Raw genomic sequence first — 22823 nt, forward strand, 5'->3', positions numbered from 1 at the left:
ATGAATATTAAAAATTGTATAGTATTTTTTTTCTTCAGCCACCAACACCAAACAAGTAAGTTAAAATTAATAAGTGATTTTGTTTATTATAATCTAACGAACAAGATGAACAGTCGCTTTCTCAAAGGTCTTCAACTCAACGCTCTCTTGTAGACCGTTTGATGAAAAAAATGTTCAAAAGAGTTACGAAATCTCACCGAAAGCACCATAGATAAACTGAAAGAGACTGGTTATGCCCAAATGTCCACATTGTGTACAAAATTACGCATTTGCACGTCCTGCCGTCTAGAATTTGACAAACGAGCCATCTGTATATCATCGGTAAAGCAGGGCGCAGGAAGTTCGAAAACGACAACAACTGAGAAATTGCCATCAGCGACATCTGTTTAAACAATTTAATTACGCCCCTTTTCAAAAATGCCCTGTAATATTCTTCAACATCTATACCCATTTCAATATTTTTAACGTTGCAAAACACGCTTTCAACATTCATCTTGAAGAAGAGGGAAAACACTTGTCCTCAAATGTAACAGCAAATTAATGAATAAACGACTAATGCGCGGAGGGCGTGATAAAATCAGAACATTACGGTACATAGTATATTATATTATATGTATATATAATATATAATAAAAACAACTTGTTTTACTCACGCAAGGCCATTAACAATAAAATCAGCATCAAACTTCAATTTCCGGCCGAAATAATTTACACTAAAAAAAATTATTACTAAATGTGAAAATTGTGAAATGTTTGAATTGTCATAACTTTTTTGTTTATTTTCATGGTAGATTGCTAATACAATGGACCGTTTTCTCTAAAAAATTACGTTGGTAAAAAGATAGGGTTTTGAGATATTTGAGTTTTTGTGACAAAAATGATATTTTTTAATGTTAAAAAAGATTTTTTTCACAGTGTATATTTTCTTAGGAATCGCCATTTAGTTATCTAACTTTGCTGAACAATAAAATCAGCATCAAATCGCGATTCCCGGCCGAAATAATTTACACAGAAAAATTTTTTTTACTAAATGTAAAAATTGTGAAATTTTTGAAATGTTATAACTTTTTTGTTTATTAGTTTACCATCACCAAATTTTTATGGTAGATTGCTAATACAATGGACCGTTTTCCCTAAAAAATTCAAGTTGGTAAAAAGATAGGGTTTTGAGATATTTGAGTTTTTGTGACAAAAATGATGTTTTTCAATGATAAAATAGATTTTTTTTCACAGTGTATATTTTCTTAGAAATCACCATTTAGCTATCTAACTTTGCTGAAAAATTCATAACAATCGAACAATCCGTTTTTGCTGTGCATATTTTTGAATATTTTTGAACCATTTTCACATACACCCTTTTGAAAAGTTAGTCGTGGCTCTAAATAAAAATTTGATATCGAAAAATGGCGATTTAGATGGAACTGAAAAACTGTGCAAAGTTTCAGTTCAATAGAAAATCATGAATTAAAAATTTTCCTTAATTTTGATGCTGTTGCTTGGAATCGCTCAGAAGCAGATAAGTACTTTCCGTGCGGACTCCTCAACCTATCGTTGTTGATGTTGGGAAGAGTGGGTAAAATGCGACCTCTTTGAAAATAATCAGAAACGACATCACGAAGAGAGCCTTGGTAAGGAGTGTATCGGAAAGTAGTTGAAAATGTTCAGGATGCTCTATCTCGAAGCTGGGTTGGTCTTTTCATTTCGGTTCTTCTATGAAATCTTCACAATATAGTTGAGTTTAGAACAGCTTGGAAAAAATTTGGAAAATATTAAGTATTATTGAAAATATGGTTAAATGAATACTCCTCACAAAATAAAAATCTGCACAAAATGCAATTTTGTTAAGGTTTTTCATCATTTCAAAAATGTGTAGTGAATAAAATTTGTACGATAAAAAATCTGGAAAATATTGATGATTGTTAACAGTTATGTACACATAACATATCATTCAACACCGACTTTGAAAATTCATATTTTCGATAGAAAAATCTCCTATATCTACAAAATGGTCCATTCCAAAAAACGTATATTTTTTGGTTAAACTCTGAAGCTCTGCTTTTAATATCTTAAAAGGTTATATATTTCCATTTTTTGCTCTAACTTACTCGTCCATAAAATAAAAAACATACCCTATTTGAAAAAAATGCGAATTTTTCATTTTATGTTTTTTTTTATTTGCGTAAACATGGTTTGGTGGAGCATATAAAAAAGGGGTTCCTCAAAAATGGCCTTTTTTCATTTTTAAGAATTGTGCTTAAATGCAGTGGAGATTTTTCTTGAAAAAAATAATTTGCCTATATCATGAGGATTCTGGAGCTTATTATATTTGCTCAAAAAAGTTAACAATTTTCGAACATTAACGAACCTTTTTCGCAATTTCAATTTTTAAGAAGGTGTGCAAAAATTTAAAAACATGTGTTCAGTAATCTAGGTTAAAAACCTAGTTGAAAGAACATTTTTAGAAAATCATTAATGCCATTTATTTTTTGAAGGATTTATACAGTATCTCCAAAAATAAAATTACTTAAAAGTTGTATTAAACTATTTTTGATGCTATTGTAAACATTTTCAACTACTTTACGATACACTCCTTACCCAGATAACAATTTAAAGCTGTACAAACGTTTTCTCAACTATTTCAAAGCAGCCTTCATTTGAGCAAAAGCTGAACACAAGAGCTACAATTCTTTATTCAGCTCTTAAATATCTCATTTTGATGATTTTATTCAACCTTTAGTTGATTTGAGGTTCATTGAAAGGCTGATTTAAGGCTTAATAAGCGTTTAATCAGTCATCAATCAAATTTATTTATAGGGGTTAAAAAATAAAAAAAACACTATCGTAAGCTTTTCTAACCATAAGCAGTTTTCTCTTCCCAAAAGAGTTGCATAGGAATGCATAAAATGATCTATGGAAAAACTGGGAATTGAACTCGGATCTCCTGATTCATAGTCACTCACCTTTGCGCCTTCACCACACACATTTGTATACATATTCTCGAAAACGAGAGCATTCCCTGTTGTGTCTGAATTACCAAGCACATAAGTTGAACTAAGCGTGTATTGAGGCTGAAGAAGCTTTGTGGACTTAACGAAAACATTGCTTGGGTAAGCTGTCAAAAACTATTTGGTTAAAGGTTGCACAACAGATGATTAATTCTGGAATGATGTATGTTGATGAGGCTGATTACACAGATGCATAATATTCTTTTCAACTTGATATTCAGCCATCTATGTATTGCTGATTAAAAAGGTTGGACAAGCCATACTTCAGACCAATATTCAGCTATCATTGTGTTCTGCCACTGACACCATTAACAAGCCTATGTTCAGCTAATACTCTCACTGTTCAGCATTCATTGTTACTTGGGTACTGAATCGCACGCGAGCATGTATCGGAGCGACATGCGAAGGTTTTATGCAAATGTCTATGGCGCGCGGCACAAGACTGCTCCGGTCCCGGCCATGTGCAATGATTAGGATGGACATTTACTGACATACCATTGTATTGGTGGAAAACGGGTCGAAGGAGCACTTCGAAGATATGCATTTTACACCCATCCCCTCTTTACATGAATACGGACAAAAAATCACGCCGTAGCGCAGGGATGACAACCAGCCGGGCAGGTAGCGTGCGCGAACCTTTAGCAAACACTCGCAAACATGTGTACAATAAGTTGTTTGCACACTTGTTCGGGCCCCTCCTCCGCTTTTGCCGCCTCCATCCCTTTCCAAAGAGTTCCGCAAATGCGATGATTCGATGGAGCAACCCATTCAAGTAAAGGGGGTCCGAAAGTGAGAGTTTTGCGTTTATTTCTTCTCTTCCACAACTAGGTACCGGGACCTCGTGAAACATCCATTAACATGTTAAACTAGCAACCATCAGGCATAGGTATAGGCGGTGTATAGGATGATGTTCGCGCGGCGATTATGGGGTGATGACAGCCGTGGCTTGTCAATTATCTGCTGCCATCGCTTGCCCGCCCCGCGTGCTTCAACAACTTCGTCTTCATCTTCGACAATGTCGAGAAGCATTTTTGGTCGTTCCGTTTTAGTAGCCTCGGTTTTGAAGTTTAATTGCGGAAAGGGAGGCCCGTGCTTAAGTGACCTTTTGTACTGTACCTTTTTTTTTGGACCTTCTGTCACGGCGGCGATTGGGAGAAAAGAGTGATGATGAAGCAATTTTTGAGTTTTTCGGGGAGGGTCACAATGTGATGAGGCAATATAGCCAATCATTCATCACCATGACCCTAAATCGGACCAAGTGGTATGGTCTCCATTGGGGGTTTTCTAAAGCATTTTTTTTTCTAATTAGGGTCACAAGCTGAGTGGATTGAGCTATTTTTTATATAATTTCGTTTACTTTTAAACTTGAAAATATGCTTTTCAATCATGTGTTCTTTTCAAATCACAGTCAAGCTTTACTGAAAACCTTTATCAAGCTTCTCTTGGAACCTTTTCAATGTTTCTTTGGGGTGCTTACCCGAACTTCTTTACAAAGCTCTCCCAAGCATCATCTTTCCAGCTTCATTGAGAAGCTTTTTCAAGCTTCTCATGAAAGCTTTGCGTACCATCTTTTCATCTTTAAAAAGCTTTCCTAAACTTTTCTGGGAAGCTTTTGAAGCTTTTTTAGATAGCACCTCTGAGAAGCTTCAGCAAGTTTGTTTGGGAAGCTCTGCCAAACACCCCTGGGAAGCTTTGGGAAGTTTTGGCAACTTTTCTAGGAAAGCTCTGACAAACTTCTGTGGAAAGCTTTAGAAAGCTTCTCAGGGAAGCTTTGACAAGCTTTTCTCGGGAGTATTGGCAAGCTTCTCTGGAAAGTTTCGGGAAGCTTTTGCTAGCTTCTCTGGGGAGCTTTGGCAAGCTTCTCTGGGAAGCTTTGGCAAGCTTCTCTGGGAAGCTTTGGCAAGCTTCTCTGGGAAGCTTTGACAAGCTTCTCTGGGAAGCTTTGGCAAGCTTCTCTACGAAGCTCTTGCAAGCATATTTGAGAAGCATTGGCAAAGTGCTCCGGGAAGCTTTGGCAAGCTTCTCTGGAAAGCTATAGAAAGCTTCCCTGGAAAGCTTTAGCAAGCTTTTCTGAGTTGCTTTGTCAAGCTTCTATTATCTGCTCTGGGAAGCTTTGGCAAGTATCTCTGGGAAGACTTTAGCAAGCTTCTCTGGCAAGCTTCGACAAGCTTTTATTGGAAGCTCTGCTAAGTTTCTCTTAGATTTTTTGTAAAGCTTCGATAAGCTTCTGTGGGAAGTTCTGGGAAACTTTGGATAACTTCTTTGGAACTTTAGAAAGCTTTTTTGGAAAGCATTGGCAAGCTTCTCTAGGAAACCTTGGATAACTTCTTTGGAACTTTGAAAAGCTTTTTTGGAGAGCTTCTCTGGAAAGCATTGGCAAATTTCACCGGAAAACTTTGGCTAGCTTCTCTGGAAAGGTTTGACAAGCTTTTCTAGGAAACTTTGGCAAGCTTCTCTGGGAAGCTTTGACAAGCTTCTCTTGTAAGCTTTGGATAACTTCTTTGGAACTTTAGAAAGCTTCACACACGCACGAGACGCGAAATTTTGCGTCTCGTGTGTGTCGTGAAGTTCTTACGTTAGCAAAAACTGTAAAAGTTAATAGTTTAGAAAGCTTCTCTGGCAAGCTTCTCTAGAAAGCTTTGGAAAGTTTCTCTGGAAAATTTTGGGAAGCTTTTTGGAAATATTTGGCAAGCTTCTCTGAGAAGTTTCGGTAAGCTTCTCTAGGAAGTTTTGACAAGCTTTTCAGGTAACCTTTGCTAGCTTCTCTGGGAAGTTTTGACCTGCTTCTCTGGGAAGCTTTGGCAAGCATCTCTGGGAAGCTTAAGTAAGCTTCGCTGTGAAGCTTCCGCAAGCTTCTCTAGAAAGCTTTGCAAGCATTTCGTGGAACCTTCAGCAAGCTTCTCTTGAAATTTTCTTTAAGCTTTTCTGAAAAGATTTGGCAAGCTCCTCAGGGAAGCTTTAGCAACCTTATCTGGGAAGCTTTGGCAAGCTTCTTTGGGAAACTTTGGCAAGCTTCTCTGGGAAATATTTGACAAGCTTCTCTGGAAAGCTTTGGTTAGCTTCTCTTGGAAACTTTAACAAGCTTCAATTGGAAGTTTTGTTTTACTTCTCTGGAAAGCTTTGTAAAGCTCCTCTGGGAAGCTTCGGCAAGCTTAACAGCAAAACTTTAGAAAGGATTTCTCTAGAAGTAGAACAGACAGCATGATTTCAGTACTTGCTCTCAAGAAAAAGTGAGATTGCTACCTTCGCGTTTTATGATTTCGGCAACTATCAAAATTCGCAGATAACACCAAATCCCAGGAGCGAAAAGGTATGAGTAACTGCTACGTGAGATCAGGACGATAGAGTAAAGTGGGGCAAAAGTTTCTTTTGAAGTTTTTGAGCCTAATTCAAATTATATCTTTCGGGTGTCAAGGTTGTTCGAAGCCTTTTTGAAAAAGAGTCTTTCACTCCAAAAGTTATGAAAATTGATCAATATTTCGAAAAGTTATGACGAAATGTTGGTTTTGGATCAAAAAATTGTAATATGCGATGGTCCTTCCGACGCATGGAATGGAATTGTAACGAAATCGAATTCGATATTTTATTTTGGGGCGTAACTAGGTATATTTTGAAGATGCTTTAGCATGTATAACTTTTTGCAAAAAACATTTGGAAATCATATTTTACACATAGTGGGGCAAAAGTTCGAATTGTGGGGCAAGAGTTCGAGCCATGTGGCAACTTTAGGTAAAACCCTAAAATTCTGCAAAATGTACATAATATCTCTAAAAATGATGGAATTAGTGAGAAAATCCGATCAAAGTTGAAAAAAAAATGTTGTTTTATCTGAATTTGGCGGAAAACTACTATTTTTTGGTGAAGTAAGTTTAACCCTAATTTGGGTAAAATCCAGATCGAACTTTAAAGTGTATTACAGTTCCAACATCAAATAATAATTGTTTTTATGTATTCCAATTACCGAAGTGTCGAAATAGTGTGCAGCGGTTAGCAAAATATCACAAACACTAGATTCGAACTTTTGCCCCAGTGGTGGGGCAAGAGTTCGAATTAGACACACATATACAAAAAGTGTTGTATCTCAAAATTGAAAAGACATTTGGCGTAACTTTGTTCAGCAAAATTTTAGCTCATGGATGGTAGAATCACCACACGGTATTCATTTATTTATATCTGCTTCGATTTCTTGAAAAAAAAAATGAATTTTCAACTAGGGTCGAACTTTTGCCCCACCTTACTCTATTCTTAAGTTACAAAGTAAAATATGAATCAGCTAGGGCATGGACCAATAATCCGATTATTCCGGAACTGGAAAATTTCTTTAAAAACATATGTTGCTATCGTTCAGCAGCTCAAAATTTATGATTGTGTAATAAAAATTGAGTCTTGGAGTGGTTTGGAGATTCCTTTCTGAAATTTATGTTATAATTTCTCAAAAAATTCCTCTAAGAAGATTCTTTGGAATTTTCTCCAGATTTTTTTTAGATTTTTCCAGGAATCGCTTAAGAAATATCTCCAGAAATTCCTTCACAGATTGTAGAGGAGTTCCTCTAGCAAATCGTTCATACGTTTCATACGTTCATAGATAACTTCAGTTGATTTTTCAGTAATACCTAAAAAAAACTTTCAAGAAATTCCGCAAAAATACTTGCAGGTTTCTCCGAGTACCCCGAAATTTCTCCAGCGATTCCTACAGAAATCCAGATTTTTCGTTTTGCAGGAATGCTTTCCAAAATTGTTTGGGGCTCTTCTAGATGGTCCTTTCTGAAATTCCTCCGCAGATTCTCTCAGTCATTGCTTCAAAAATTACTCTGGAAAGTTTTCACGATATTCGTCTCAGAAGTTCCTGAAATATGCTACCACGGATTGCACCACCAACTTCTCTTTAGATTCATTGAGACCTTTCTAAGCGAGTCTTCCTGAATTTTCTCGGGGACCCTTCAGGAATCCTTTCAGCGATTCTTTCTGATATTCTCCCCCGGATTAATTTCTTGTCGTTTCTCCAGGAATATCTCAAGAAAATATTCATTGAATAACTGCAGACCATTCTTCCACAGTTCCGAACGTTCTTTTAAAGATTCCTTCGGGTTCAATTTCTTCAGAATCATAGTTTAGTGATTTCTTCAGGAATTCTTCCACATTTGTTTCAAAATTCTGCATGGTTTCCATCGAAAATTCCTCTAGCGATTATTTAAGAAAATATTTTAAGAGTTTTTGTCCCTTTATATCTTTATATATTTTCAGATATTTTGTAAGAAATTGTTTTAAGAACTCTTCCAGAACTATCTCCAGCGGTTCATCCAGGGTTTCCTTCTGAACATCCTCCAGGAATCCCTTTAGATATGTATTTATGGATTTATTCAAAAACTCCTACTATATGTTTGCCTGCAGTTTTTGCTCGAATTCCTGCTGAAATCAATTCAAGGAGTCCTCCAGATTTTTTGCAAGGTTGACTTCAGCAATTTCTCAAGAGTATCCTCTAAAATTCTCTTCAGGATTAAAAAAAAAAACTGCTCCAGTAATGTTGCCTTCAATTCCTCCAAATGTATCCCATGAATTCTTTTAGGAATTCTTCCAGAGCTATGTCAAGGGGTTCTTCTGGAAACTCCTCCAAAGATTGCTTAAGATTTTATTCTCATTTTTTTATACAGAAATTTGCAGATCCATCTAAAGGAGTTCCTCAAGGTATTCCCAAGAGATTCCTGTAGAAACTCTTCCAAATGTTACTTTAGCAATTGTTTTAGAGAATTTCCGGTTTCTTCGGATCAGGATTTATACCAAAAAGAAATCTTCTAGAAATTTCTTCCCTGCCAAAACTTTGCAAGGGATTCCTGGAGAAGCCCTTGGAAAAATTTCTGAAAAAATCACAGATGATTTTATGAAAAAGCTCTAGGTAAATTTCTGAAACAAAACAAGGAAGAATTTCTGATAAAATATTTCTGAAGAACTTTCAGAAAGAATCCGTGGTGACATTTCTGCAAGAGTCATAAGAAAATTCCCGAAAAAATCCTAGAAGGTAGTGCTAAATAGATTCCTTGAGTCACTAATTCCGCGAAACCTTTCGTTTCATCTGAAATAGTTCAAGTTTTGCAACAGTTTGGCAGAGTTGTCAATCATCTAGTTCCAGAAATACCTGAAGGTTTCACGATCAAAAAAATATGAATTTAAAAAAAAATGAAGAAAGTTTAGAATTTCCTAGCGTTCCGGTAACAAATTTGTTTGGGAAATTTAATTTCGTTAGGATTTATTATTTTTCCCAAGGCCCAAATTTGTGATGTTAATTAGAAAAAAAGTTGTAGATGTTGTTGCCGTAACTACTGCGTTACGTAGTATGCTGATAAAGCTGTTGAAACAACCGACTTTTAATTTGAGAACCCCTGAATGTTCAACAATCATCAATGGTTTATAATCCAATATAATTAGGTTTGCTCGAGAACCGCACGCAATAATTTGTGGACAGCACGTATTGAATTTCACTTCTATTGTTCTGAATCCAGTCAGTTTAGTTCTCTTCGCATGCGTAGTAAGCAGAGAAGAAACCCCTGTAGTAAAGGGGCTTGTTTAATTAGTTGTTTTAGTTGGAACAGTAGCCGGGAAATCACCCAGATAATACAGAAATGTATGTAAGTTATAAAATAGAGTATAAATATGTATTACATTTGGAATAAATTTGCAGCTTTGAAGCTGCGCAGTTCAGCAACTCCAAGGACTGTGTTTTCACCGTAAAGTTACATCAACAGATGTCATTGCCGTTTGTTTGGCAGTCTGCCCAACTTTTGGTGATAAAAGTAATTTTTGTGAGCCAACTCTAAACATATATACTTTTCAAAGTTTTGAAAGTTTATATCTATTACGAACTTTTTTGATATTTAGTTAAAGAATATTGCCCATTTGTTATCCGTAGAATGTTACCAATATGTGAAAATGTTTTTTTTTTATTTATAACTCAAGAAATTTTAAAGCTACAATATTGGAAGAAACAAGTATTTTGTCACACAGAACAACTTTGATGAGAATTTGAATTTTTTTTTAAATATCAGAAAAAAAGTGCGTGGAGCGGACCTGGTGTGATGGTTAAAACACTTGACAATCACGCCGAGGACCTGGTATCGAATCCCACTCCCGACAAACTCATAAAATGTGAGTTCTTCCTGCGGAAGGAAAGTAAAGCGTGGATCCCGAGGTAAACTAGCCTAGGGCTAAAAATCTCGTTAATACAAATAAAAAAAAAGAAAAAAAGTGATGCAACAAATAAACTGGATTTTCTGCAAGAATACCCGGAGACTTCTGAAAGAATCTCTGTATAAATCTCTGGAGGAATACCTGCATGGAGTCACGAAGAAATTTATTAAAGAATCTTCGAAAAAAATTTTGAAGGAATCGATGAAGGGATTTCTGAAAATCATTGGATTACTTTATGAATTCCATAAATTACGTCACACTTTGAAGAGAGAGGAAAGATCAGCAAAGCATGATGGATGATCCATACACAAATTTAGGGGGTCTCAAAGTCAGCAGTTGTTTAGAAAGCCATCCTGAATGTAAACAGTTCAGTTCATTGTTCTGCTGCTAGGTGGGGCTAGTGAGTATGCTAATTTGAAGGTGTTTTATAAGATCTACTTCGCGATATTTATAAGATAAAAAATAAAAATTAAATCTGGATCATTAGAATAAAAATTAACCTGACCTGTATAAATTTAATATGAAGGGAATCAGATTTGAAACACTTGAATTTGAATAGAGTTAGACCTGAATCACTTGATCATGAAGTGAATCGTACCTCCTCCTCTCCTCCTCTTCTTGGCGTAACGTCCTCACTGGGACAAAGCCTGCTTCTCAGCTTAGTGTTCTATGAGCACTTCCACAGTTTTTAACTGAGAGCTTCCTCTGCCAATGACCATTTTGCATGTGTATATCGTGTGGCAGGCACGAAGATACTCTATGCCCAAGGAAGTCAAGGAAACTTCCTTTACGAAAAGATCCTGGACCGACCGGGAATCGAACCCGTCACCCTCAGCATGGTCATGCTGAATACCCGTGCGTTTACCACCTCGGCTATATGGGCTCCAATCGTAACTGAATCACTCGAATATGAAGTTAATCAGACCTGAAAAACCTAAATATGAATTGAAGCAGACCTGGACCACTTGAATATGAATTGAATTGAACCTGAATCATTTGAATATGAAGTTGATTGATTTATCTTTATAATACTTTCAGCCCTTGGATGGTTCGTCTGTACAGAATATGAAGTGAAACGGACCTGAATCATTTGAAAATGAAGAAACATACCTGATGAAGTAAATCCGGCCTGACTGAATTGCATAAGAAGTGAATCTGACCTGTATCACTTGAATATGAAGTGAATCAGACCTGATTCACTTGAGTATCATGTGAACCAGACCTGAATAACTTGAATACGAAGTGAATTAGACCTCAATCTCTTCGATATGAAGTGAATCAGACCAGAATCTCTTGAATAACAAATACTCAAAACATAATCACATGAATATTAAGTGAATTGAACCTGAATCACTTGCATATGAAATGAATCACTTGTATATAAAGTGAATCGGACCTGAATCGTTTGAATATGAAGTGAATCAGACCTGTATCACTTGAGCATGAAGTCAATAAGACCTGAACCACTTGAGTATGATGTGAACCAGACCTAAATCACTTGAATACGAAGTGAATCAGACCTCAATTACTTTGATAAGCAGTGAATCAGAACTGAATCTCATGAATAACAAAAAATCAGAACATAATGACATGAATATGAAGTGAATCAGACCTGAATAATTTGCATATGATATGAACCTGACCTCAATCACTTGAATGTGTACTGAATCAGATCCGCATTACTTGTATATGAAATTAAACACCTATATCACTTGAATATGAAGTGAACCAGACCTGAACCACTCGACAAAGTACCGAAACTAGTTGCGTTAAAAGATTGGTTTTAGTTCGTTTTTCGTCTCTGTGCAGTGGATGAGCGCTCAATGAGCGCTCACCGATTACACTCCCGATCGGATAAGAATGTAAGCAATCGTTCGTTATTACTTCGTTCGCCTTCGACACTCAAATTCGGTATAAATTCACTCAGCTGTTTCTCGTTCGACGCCCCGGCGAGGAAGCCGAAGCAGGACATGCAATGGAAGTGAAAAGAATTTGATTGATTGGGAAGAACACACTCGATTCTAATTGTGTGTGTGGATGTGAGTGAGAGTAACACTATAATTGAGTGAGTGTTTCCCATGCTTAAACTAGATGTTGTTTTTTTTTGTTCTTCTACTATCAACAAGTGTTATCAAACTGCTTCAAAGCGCTTAAAGATTGCACAACGAAGCAAATATGAGCCTGAATAGCTAAACAGTAATTTGATTGTTCATACAGATACCAATGAAACATTAAAACTCTTTTAACAGTGAAAGCGAAAAATGAGGCGCTATAGCAGCCTTCGAAAGGCATCGCATCGATATCCAGAAGCATTTTAAGCATATCGACGAAGATTCGCAATGATAATTTCTTACTGGAAAAGTAAACTGATAAATGGTACCAAATTAAAATCGATAATTGCTTGGTTTAAAACAATCCTGAAAAAATGCCGCCACGAAGCCCGCAATTAACTCTTTAGTACCATCACTTAACCTTTTCGGGGGCACATATGAAAACGGGATTTTGGTCTCCTCCTCTCTTGAGGCTTTCAATCCAACAAAAGTTCATCCAAACCACACGCGGTGGCTTCGCCTTCAAAACTGCTGGACAGCGCGGAACAAAGCGGCGGGGAACGTATAGGAATCGCGGTAGGTTTCGACTTAATCGTGTGCCCCATATTAAACACTTTAATCATATATGCGAGTGGGTAGGCCTACGCCACGCCATCGCCGTCGTCGTCAATTTAAATGCGATCGGCGAGGCGACTGCAATAAAGACCTGCTCGCTCGCGATGTGTGGTCCCGGCGCACAAAGTACTTGAACAATAACGACTTCATAACTTTCGATCACTACCCAGAGTAGGAAAGTTCAGCTTGGTTGTTCGTCTTCGTCGTACGTACATAGGTACAATTGCGATAACATCCCCTTCACCTAGAGATTCGAATCAACGCGGGTGGTAACTCTCAGAACGAATGTGATGTCTCTCTTTTTCGGACGCAGATTGGCACATCATCAGATCAGCACTTGAACCGCTTATTATTTTGGGTAAAGGTACACCGTAAACACTTACCGGAACGTCCATTCTCCGTCTGCTGCGTCCGTTGGAACAATACTTTGATGACTTTCCGCCGGTGGCCCTATCTCCGGGCAGTTCTCGTTGCCTCCATTTTAGCAACGCCACAGCACTCTGAAAGCAAGAGCAAACAAAAATTGTTGCCACCATATGTGTCTATGTGCGATGTGTTCGCGCGCGCGCAGGTATACCGGGGGTGTTGTTTTGAGTATTTGTTGTTGGGCGAAATCTGCACCAGCGATACTTGGGTTTTCTCCGTTTTCACTTAGAACATAAACAGTACACTAACTAGGTTTTTAGTATTCTCGTTAGACTGACGACGTAAATACGACGTTTCTCCGTACTAGATATGAACCGTTAGATCCTAGAATTCAAATTTGAACACTGCGTGCATCGAAGCTTGGTCACGTTTTACTACAAACGAGTTTACCACGTTCTACCAGAGGGAAAAATTGACATTCGCTAGCCGTTGGATTGAAATTACAACGACGATGTTGACACTTAGAATGGTCACACACGATTGAGACTAAAATGAACTTTACCTTCATAGAATGTTAGGTTAGACGCCCCACGCTGGCGTTGTATACGTTCAGTGTACTTGTCTGGGTCATATTGACCCCAGCATCTAATGTTAAAAGTTAGTATAAGAGTACCTAATTTAGGGATTTCTTGTCTTCAATGTAAGTATACTTATGCTTTGACGAGGCTTTCCAAGTCTTTTTCATAAGAGAACTTTATAGTTAACACATGATCCAAATTTATGAAGACGTTTCCAAAGGAGATGACTTTGTAAGAGCATTAAAAAATGGAATGGTCGTAAAACATCCTCATTTATGGAATTGATCATAAACGTTAAAAAAACAGAGGGCTTGATAGACTGATTTGAATACCTGACCGAAGAACTAGCCTAGGTCAAAAGCAACACTCATAAAGATAAAATAACTGATTTGAATACATTACCGAAAGCGATAATCTCGCATAAGTGAATCAACTCTTCAACGAGTTTGAGTTTGTGTCATGAAGAGGCTATCTGTGAACATGATAAAGAAATGTGTTGCTAGCTTCCTTTTAGAAAAGGAAAAAGTGTTTCACTGCTGCTGAGTCTTCTCTAGAACATAATAACCATGGTTTCCCAAACTGTGGGTCGCGATCCCCCAGGGAATTTCCAATAGTGCTATGAGAATTAGCCCAGAATCAGCAACGTTCTTCCAGATATCTGAGGTTGAAGTTTTGAACGATGGCAGAGTTTCTCCCAAATAGATTGACATTCCCAACCAGAGAGTAAAAAAATCGAAGATGGAAAGTGAAGATTGACATTCTCAGATTTTCATTCGTGTTTGGTCACATTCATTGTCAGCTGAGTGCCTCTCTTTTTTCATTCAATTCTCTGTCACGAATATGTTTTCGCACGTCGTAAGAAGACCAATTTCTGTTGCCAGACGCACAATCCGACTTAATGGACAAATAGAGTACATAACTAATATTCTAATTAACTGATATACACAAGTTTTGAGGTGATTGGAAGTATAATCGAGAGTTACGGTCAAGTTATATTTCTCAGTGAAAATTGTCAGTGACAGAAAAATGAATGAATAGGTGAAAAAATTCATTCGCCAAAATGAATTTTATTTTGATCCCTCAGTTGAGAATTTTCAAAATTTACGTTGAATTTCACTCATTGAAAATGAAAATTTTTAACTCTGTTCCCAACTAAAAATACTATAGATGAGTCTTTTTTGTGTGGTAGTAAAATTGAATTTTCTCGGTGAAGAAGGTACTCAAGCACTTGAAGTGAACACAAAAAGTTGCCTTGCCAAATCATTGTTGGTTTTAGTCCACTATCCTTTTACAAAAAGCTTTCCTGTTTTCCAACAATTGGGTTTTTAAATTTAAAAAAATGTTTTGATTTTTTAAATTTTATACGAAAGAGCACCTTTTTCTGAGCCACTATGATTTTTTTCTGATTTTTAGCACTTATGTTGGTACCTAAAATCAATTTCAAAGAGATTTTTTACAATCACCTTTTGACAGCTGGAAAACTGCTTGACAGCTCCGCCCAGTTTAAAATACGATGAGGGGTGTTTCGACAAATCGCTCCCATACAAACTTCAAATTGATTTTTAAATCGGTTCCCGGGCACCAAAATTCATGAAAATTTGGATTTCGGCTAAGTTTGGCATGCAGATTCAGAATATGGAATTATCTCAACATTTGATGATCGGGGTGACAGCTGAACACAAAGGAATTTGTTAAGCACCGACGATACTTGACGAAATTTTGTCAAGTAGTACTGTGTTTATATTTTTGGCTGTTACCCCCATCGCGAAAAGTCGTCATGGATTGCCTTATTGAAGTCCGACATTTATCCAAAGGTTGCTATGATTCACGTTGTGTTGGTCATTTGTTGGGCTTGTTTGGCCAAATATTTGTCATGTCTAATGGGACCTTAAGGTATCTGATTCAGATGGAAGAAGTGAATGAAAACTGTTGTTTCGTTAGGTAATGCACAATTTTGTTTACCTGTAGTGCCGGGAATGGGGACAAAAACCCTACTGGGTCTTATCTGTCTGAACATAGACGCCTTATTCGTCTCAACATAGACACCATTCTGCCAACACCCACTGTGGAGTAACGAAGCCAACAGTTTCGTTACTCACCGCCAGATGCCGCAGAAGGATATGCTGGGCGGCCATTGCAGGTGGTGTAAACCAGGTGAGGCGAAATATGATCGGTGGATTATCTAAGGATATCAGTAGTATTCAGAGGTTTGTTTTCCTCCTCCTAAGAATTTCCAGGAGAGTTGCTCCCAGTACGTTGAGAAACTGTAGTACATAATGCCAGAGTTGGCAGAGTTTGTCTCAGATTTCATTCTGATCGCTAGGAGATTTGCTCTCAGATTACTGCACGATTTTTTTAGATCCCTGGAAGAGGTCACTGGACAGTTTCTCCCAGATCATTGGGAGAGTTTGCTTCAGATTATCGAAAAATTTCTCAAAGATCGCTGGGAAAATTCAACCTAGAACGCTGGAAGTGCTTCTCCCGTAACTGTGGAAGAGTTCGTCTCAGAACTGAGGAACAGTTTCTCTCAGAACTCAGAGAGAGTTCCGTTTTGAATGGAGCTGGAAAAGTATTTCTCAGAACACTGAAAAAGTTCTTCTCAGAACAATAGAAGGGCGCTTCTCAGAACACTGGAAGTGTTTTTCTCAGAACTTTGGGAAAATTCATCTCAGAACTTTACGAGTCTTCTTCTCTAGGAAAGTTTTTCTCAAAACTGTGGGTTCTTCTCAAAATTTTAGAAGATTTTTTATAAAAATTTTATTATTGTGTTTTTTAACTAATGCAATTCCACACTTAATTCTAGAAGAGTTTTTCTCAGAACTCTGGGAGAGTTCTTAGGAAGAATTCTTCTCAGAGCTCTTGGAGAGTTCTACTCAAAACTGTGGGACAGTTCTCCTCAGAACTCTAGAAGAGTTTTTCCCAGAACTCTGGGAGAGTTTGTCTCAGAACTCTGGTTGAGTTCTTCTAAGAACTCTGGGAAAGTTCTTCTCAGAACTGTGGGAGCGTTCTTTTCAGAACTGTGCAAGAGTTCTTCTCATGCCTATAGGAAAGTTCTTCTCAGAACTGTGAGAGAATTTTTCTCTATTTGTGGAAGAGTTTTTCTAAGAACTGCACCCTTAAATGAAACAACACAGCGCACGAGTAACTTTCACGCAGCGAGCAAAAAGACAAAGGATTTTTCACTCATATTTGTGTACGACTGGATCAACACAAAAATGTGCTGATCCGGTGTTACACAAAATTTGCGTGAAAATTCTTTTGTATTTTTGATTGCTGCGTGAAAGTTACTCGTTGCGCTGTGTACATCAAGTTTTTCGTTTGTGGCAAGAACTCTGAGAGAGTTCTTCTTAGAGCTCTGAGAGAGTTCTTCTCAGAACTCTGGGAGGGTTCTTCTAAGAACTCTGAGCAAGAACTCTGGGAAAGTTTTTCTCAGAACTGTGGGAGAGTTCTTCTCAGAACTCTGAAAGAGTTCTTCTCAGAACTTTGGGGAAGTTCTTCTGTGGGAGAGTTTTTCTCAGAACTGGGAGAGTTCTTCTAAGAACTCTGGCAAGAACTCTGGGAGAGTTCTTTTTAGAACTTTGGGAGAGTTCTTCTCAGAGCTCTGGGATAATTCTTTCAGAACTCTGGAAAAGTTCTTCTCATAACTCTGGGGGAGTTTTTCTCAGAACTGTGGGAAAGTTTTTCTCAAAACTCAGGGAGATTTCTTCTCTGAATTCTGAGAAAGTTCTACTCAGAACTGTGGGAGAGTTCTTCTCAGAACTGTGAGAGTTCTTCTTAAAACTGTGGAAGAGTTCATCTCAGAACTCTGGGAGAGTTCTTCTCAGAACTATGGGAAAATTTTTTTCAGAACTCTAGGAAAGTTTTCTCAGAACTCTGGAAAAGTTCTTCTCAGAACTGTGGAAGAGTGCTTCTAAGAATTCTGGGAATTCTCAGAACTATAGAAAAAAATTTCTCAGAACTGTGGGAGAGTTCATCTAAGAACTCTTGGAGTGTTTTTCTCAGAACTCTGGGAGAATTATTTACATAACTCTGGGAGAGTTCTTCTCAGGACCGTGGGAGAGTTCTTCTTAGAACTGTGGAAAAGTTTTTCTCAGAATTTCAGAAGAGTTCTTCTCAGAACTTTGGGATAGTTCTTCTAATAACTTTGGCAAAATCTCTGGGAGAGATCTTCTCAGAACTGTGGAAGAGTTCTTCTTAGAATTGTAGAAGAGTTCTTCTCTGAACTTTTGGAGAGTTAAAGTATTTAACTTTAGGGCCCGATAATCTTTAGTTTTATAAAAGGCTGTGAAATACAAAAACGTCAATTTCTGTGAAAGATTCGATGTTGACAGGCACTCTAGATCACTATCATTTCAACTTATTTACAAGTCATTACTAAATTCGTAATGTGTTTGTGTGAACTTTTTCAAATATCATTCTACTAAGTGCTCATTTGGATTTTTAAACTGAATTACAAAGTTGATTTATTAATATTGAGCAATCACCTGACGAGGGTGGTTGGTTGTTTGCTTTCCGCGTGAAGCGAACAACATCACTGCAGTTTGCACGGCATACTGCAACTCCAAAAGGTCATATTACTTATCGAAGTGAATCCTGACCCAACGATACCTGCCCTACTAACAATCACTCCTTCCTGCAGCCTTTGGTGGAGACGTGCGGTAAACGCCAACTTTCACATAACAAAGGTTGCTATTAACATTCCTTCACTCTTCCAACCTGACTGCAAGGACGTGGCCGGCGTCGTTATTGTACTGTTAAAGAGAGCCTCTGAAGCGTGCACAGTGAGAATGTTGACCACTCCCAGTCAATTATTCAGTTGATTCATTGTGCAACTGTCATTGGTTCGAGTCAATCACGGAGTAGCAACCATAGATATGTGCAGTCAGTCTAAGCTAAGCTAAGCTGAATTACAAAGTTGATTTATCAGTAATATCCATAGTCCGCCGTAGTTCGGCCAGCTCTGATGAAAAGAGTAGGATAACTCAGCAAAGTACAAACTGATTGGAAAGCTGCTGCTGGCCTATCAAAATCGGCGACTTTATCACCTTTTGAAAAAAAAGCGTGCAACTTAGAGTGGGTGACAAGAACGCGGGGAGGCTTTTTTCTAGTACTATGGGATAGTTTCTCCCTAAGCTATGTAAAAGTTCATCTCATGAAATCCCTTTAAGAGCTTTGGAAGAGTATTCTGGTAAAGAGTTCGTCTCAAAACTCTGAATGATTTTCTCCCAGAACTGTGGAGGAATATTTCCTAGAACTGTGGCGTAGTTTCTTCCGGAGCTCCTCCCAGAACACTTTTGTTTCAGTTTCATTCAGAGCTCCTGAAGAGTATCTCCCAGATCGTTGGGAGAGTTCACCCCAGAACTCTGATAAAGTTGCTCTCAAAACTCTTGGAAAGTTCCTCCTTATACTCTAGGCTAGGAGAATTCCTCCCAGAACTCTGGCAAAGCTCCTCTTAGAATTCTTCGGAACTCTAGAAGAGTTGCTTCCTGAGCGCTGGGAGAGTTTCTCCCAGAATTCTAGGAAAGTTCCTCCCGGAACTCTGAGAAGAATCCTTCTGAAGCTCCAAGAAGGCTTCTCGCAGTGTTTCTCGCAGAACTGTAGATCGCAGAACTCTCTTAGAAATCAGGGAGAGTTTCTCTTAGAAATCTGAGAGTGTTTCCCAGAACTCCGACAAAGTTTCTCCCAGAACTTTTTTTCCAGAACGCTGAGACAGTTTTTCTCAGAATTCTGGGATAGTTTTTCTCAGAATTTTGCGAGTGTTTTCCCCAATATTTTCGAACAGTTTCACCCAAAACTCCGGGAATGTTTCTTCCATAACTCAGAAATAGCTTCTAGCAGAACTCTGGGAGAGCTTCTTCCCGAACACTGAAAGAGTTTCTAACGGAACTATCAGATCTCTGAGAGAGTTTCTCTAAGAACTTTGGGAGAATTTCTCCTACCACTCTGGGAGAGTTTCTCCCACAACTCTGGGAGAGTTTGTCTCTGAGCTCTGAGAGAGTTTCTTCCCAGAACTTCGAAAAAACAATATCCTAGAATTGTAGGGTAGTTTATAAAGAAGTTTTGGAGTGTCCCAGAACTTTGGAAGAGTGCTTTCCAGAACTTTGAAAGCATTCATCTTAGAGCTCTGGAGAAGTTCCTTCCAGAACCCTTGGAGTTTTTCCTTTAGCATTCTGTGAAAGTTTTTCTTAAAACCTAGAAGAGCTTCCCAAGGTCCTTGTAGAGTTCAACCCATAATACAGGAACAAGCATAGAGTTTCTACCAAAACTATTGGAGAGGTCCTCTCAGAACTCCTATCAATTTGGCAGAATCATCCCAGCAATTTGGAGGAGTTCTTTCCTGATCCCTGGAAGCACTGCTGGATTTAGGGGGGCAGGGGGGCCAGGGCCCCGGGCCCCCACATTTCAGGGGCCCCCACAAAATTTCACTTTACGGAAAAAATGGACGAAAAACAAATAGTGCAATAAACTTCTCTTGATTTGATTTTTGTCATAAGAACTTTGAATTATTTCCTTTCTTCTGTTTATATGTGATATGTTGAGATTCTTTTGAAAAAGACTGCAACTATTTGTCCAGATTTTTATCAAATTTTAATTTTGCCTTCAAAACTTACTAACATTTATTTTGTTGTGCAATTGTTTATGAAAAATTACCGGAAATCCTGAAGAAAATCTTCGATTGAACTCTAAGCGAAGTTTTGAAACTCTTGAGTTTCATTTTAGACAGCTTACGCTTTCCCAAATCAGACACCAAAACTGTTGAAACATTTTTCAGAAATGTTGATTATTTAAAAAAGTTTCAGTCCAAGTTTTTTGATTTAAGAAATTTGCTTGTTGAAATAAGGAAGACTCCATGGTGACCTCCTGATAAAATCCATAGATTTCAGAGAAAAAATTAATAAGAAATTGGCTAAAAATTTGTCCGGGTTTTCCGCTAAAGATATTCAAGAAATTTATTAGGAAATTCTGTTGGAAATGAAGTTAGAATTCCATCAGGATTTTCTATTTTCTATTATAAATTTTTCTTTGATTTCAGAGTTTTGTGGAAAATTCTTTAGGGAGGTCACTCTAGAACTACCCCTTACAGTCACGTTAGTACAAGTTATTGTTAAGTATTCATTCTTTATGGTGATAACCTGCCTTTTTTTCCAGAGGTTGCTGCAGGGATCCACTAGAAATTCTTTTTGGATTCCGCAAAAAAAACTATACCACAATAATTTCAGCTATAAACTTTTCTTGAAATTTCTCTATGAAGAATGGCATGAATTTCCACTAAATTTGGGATCTAATGCCGCGAATACACTCGTTAAAAGCATGTTCAATCAAATCTGCTATGAACAAATTTAGGTGCTTTCAACATTTTTCCTAGCTTTGCTTATTTTTCTAGATGTAAATTCTTCCCCAACGACATTAATACCTTCATTAACATATTCGTAAGAAAGATTATTATATTTTTTAGATTTTTGATATGTGATATGGGCAAAAATATATCATCTATCTAAGGGCCCCCACAACACTGTGGCCCCGGGCCCCCACATTTGTAAATCCGGCCCTGCCTGGAAGTGTTCCATTCAGCATTCAGCGAGTTTTACAAAAACCTCTCAAAACTCTGACAAAGTTTGCTTCCGTTGGTATATAGACTTAGTGCCAGAAAAATGCGAACGTTCGCACTATTAACATATGGCGAAATGGGGTGCAAGGAAGCCGAATAGTTAAGGAAAATGATTAATTATATCATAGTTTAAACAAATAGTGTAGTTTGAATGATTGCAACCATCTTTTGTGAACGTGATCTTTTCTTGTTGATTTGCATCATTTAAGGTTGAAAACCCACTATGGCGAATTTGAGGTACTATAGCCATAACTGGTACACTGAGCCTATATGGAGTTTTCTGTGCTACCATACATCGTAACACAACAACTTCATTTTATTTTTTCGGAAGCTGATCTCCAATGCTCATCCCGAAAATTCGTTCAGCCCAATCAAACATCAGAGTTGTCCATTAATTGAACCTGGAGGTCAACGGCGGTGGAGGTCAGCCGCAATTGACGTTTCACAATTCTTCATCGGGCCCGTCCGGAATCAATTTCCATGGTTTATAAAACGATCCATCCGATCCGATTCGAACCCCGAGCTCGCTCGCTAGCGTTCACCTATTTGTGTATGGAGAATTTATTTATCTGCGCCATTCGGCATTCGCGGATCATCGTCAAGGTTTCAGCTGTGTGGATCACGATAGCAATTCCACGGGAGCCATCGCCGTACAGTGACCGGGAAAATTGAAGATCCATTCAGTCAGTTTTACTAATCTGTATTAAAGAAAGTTGCCCAAAAATTAACCTTTTAGCACGCACCTGTTTGATACTTTTACAAAGGCGGGTATCCTGAAGGGTTATTAATTTAAAGTTAGGCTGATACAAATTTTATTTTGACTTTTTGTCGCCCCCCCCCCTCCAAATTTTTTGGCTGGATTTTGCATTTTGAGGGGGCAGATAAAAAAATATTTATCAAAATTCCGGGTCTTACTCAAAATTCTTTAACAAATCCGATGAGATTTTAATATTTTTCAAATTAAATACTTTATTATTTTTACCCCCCCCCTCGACCAGTCAAAGAGTGGTGGGACAAAAAGTGAAATAAATATTTGTAACGGCCTTAACTTATACCGACTATTTGCCTCATCAACAATTATACGGTAACGGTGATCGTCACGGTACAAACTAAAGCGACTGAAACAATTTGATGTCGTTTTAGCATATGTGCAGAATCTCCAGGCAGCGCTGCCAGGCGAGGGTGAGTCCCCTATGTCCCCTCTAGAAGACTGCTGGGGTACAGTCAAACTAGCCATTAACGACGCAGATTAGAGTACTTGTAGATGCGAGGAATAAATGGTTCGATGAGGAGTGCAGAGCGGATTTGGGGGAGAAGAACTCTGCGCGTACGGTAATGCTGCAGCATGGAACCCGGCAGAACACCGAACGATACAAACAGAAGCGGGGAGCAAAAAACGCCGCCTGGAACTAGCGGA

The 22823-nt window shown here is 38.0% G+C and overlaps 1 protein-coding gene across 1 annotated transcript in view; it reads right to left on the reverse strand.

The window, feature by feature from the left end:
* The window catches only part of LOC109623099 (uncharacterized), a gene marked incomplete at its 3' end in the record, with an annotated part of 668880 nt that extends 655508 nt beyond the window's left edge, over positions 1-13372 (reverse strand). The window contains 1 exon segment of the mRNA XM_062846987.1: positions 13237-13372. Coding sequence (XP_062702971.1) covers positions 13237-13248 — 12 coding nt within the window.
* Between the last annotated feature and the right edge of the window lie 9451 nt (positions 13373-22823).

The sequence above is a fragment of the Aedes albopictus genome, chromosome 1, assembly GCF_035046485.1.
Source record: "Aedes albopictus strain Foshan chromosome 1, AalbF5, whole genome shotgun sequence".
NCBI classification, from domain to species: Eukaryota; Metazoa; Arthropoda; class Insecta; order Diptera; family Culicidae; genus Aedes; species Aedes albopictus.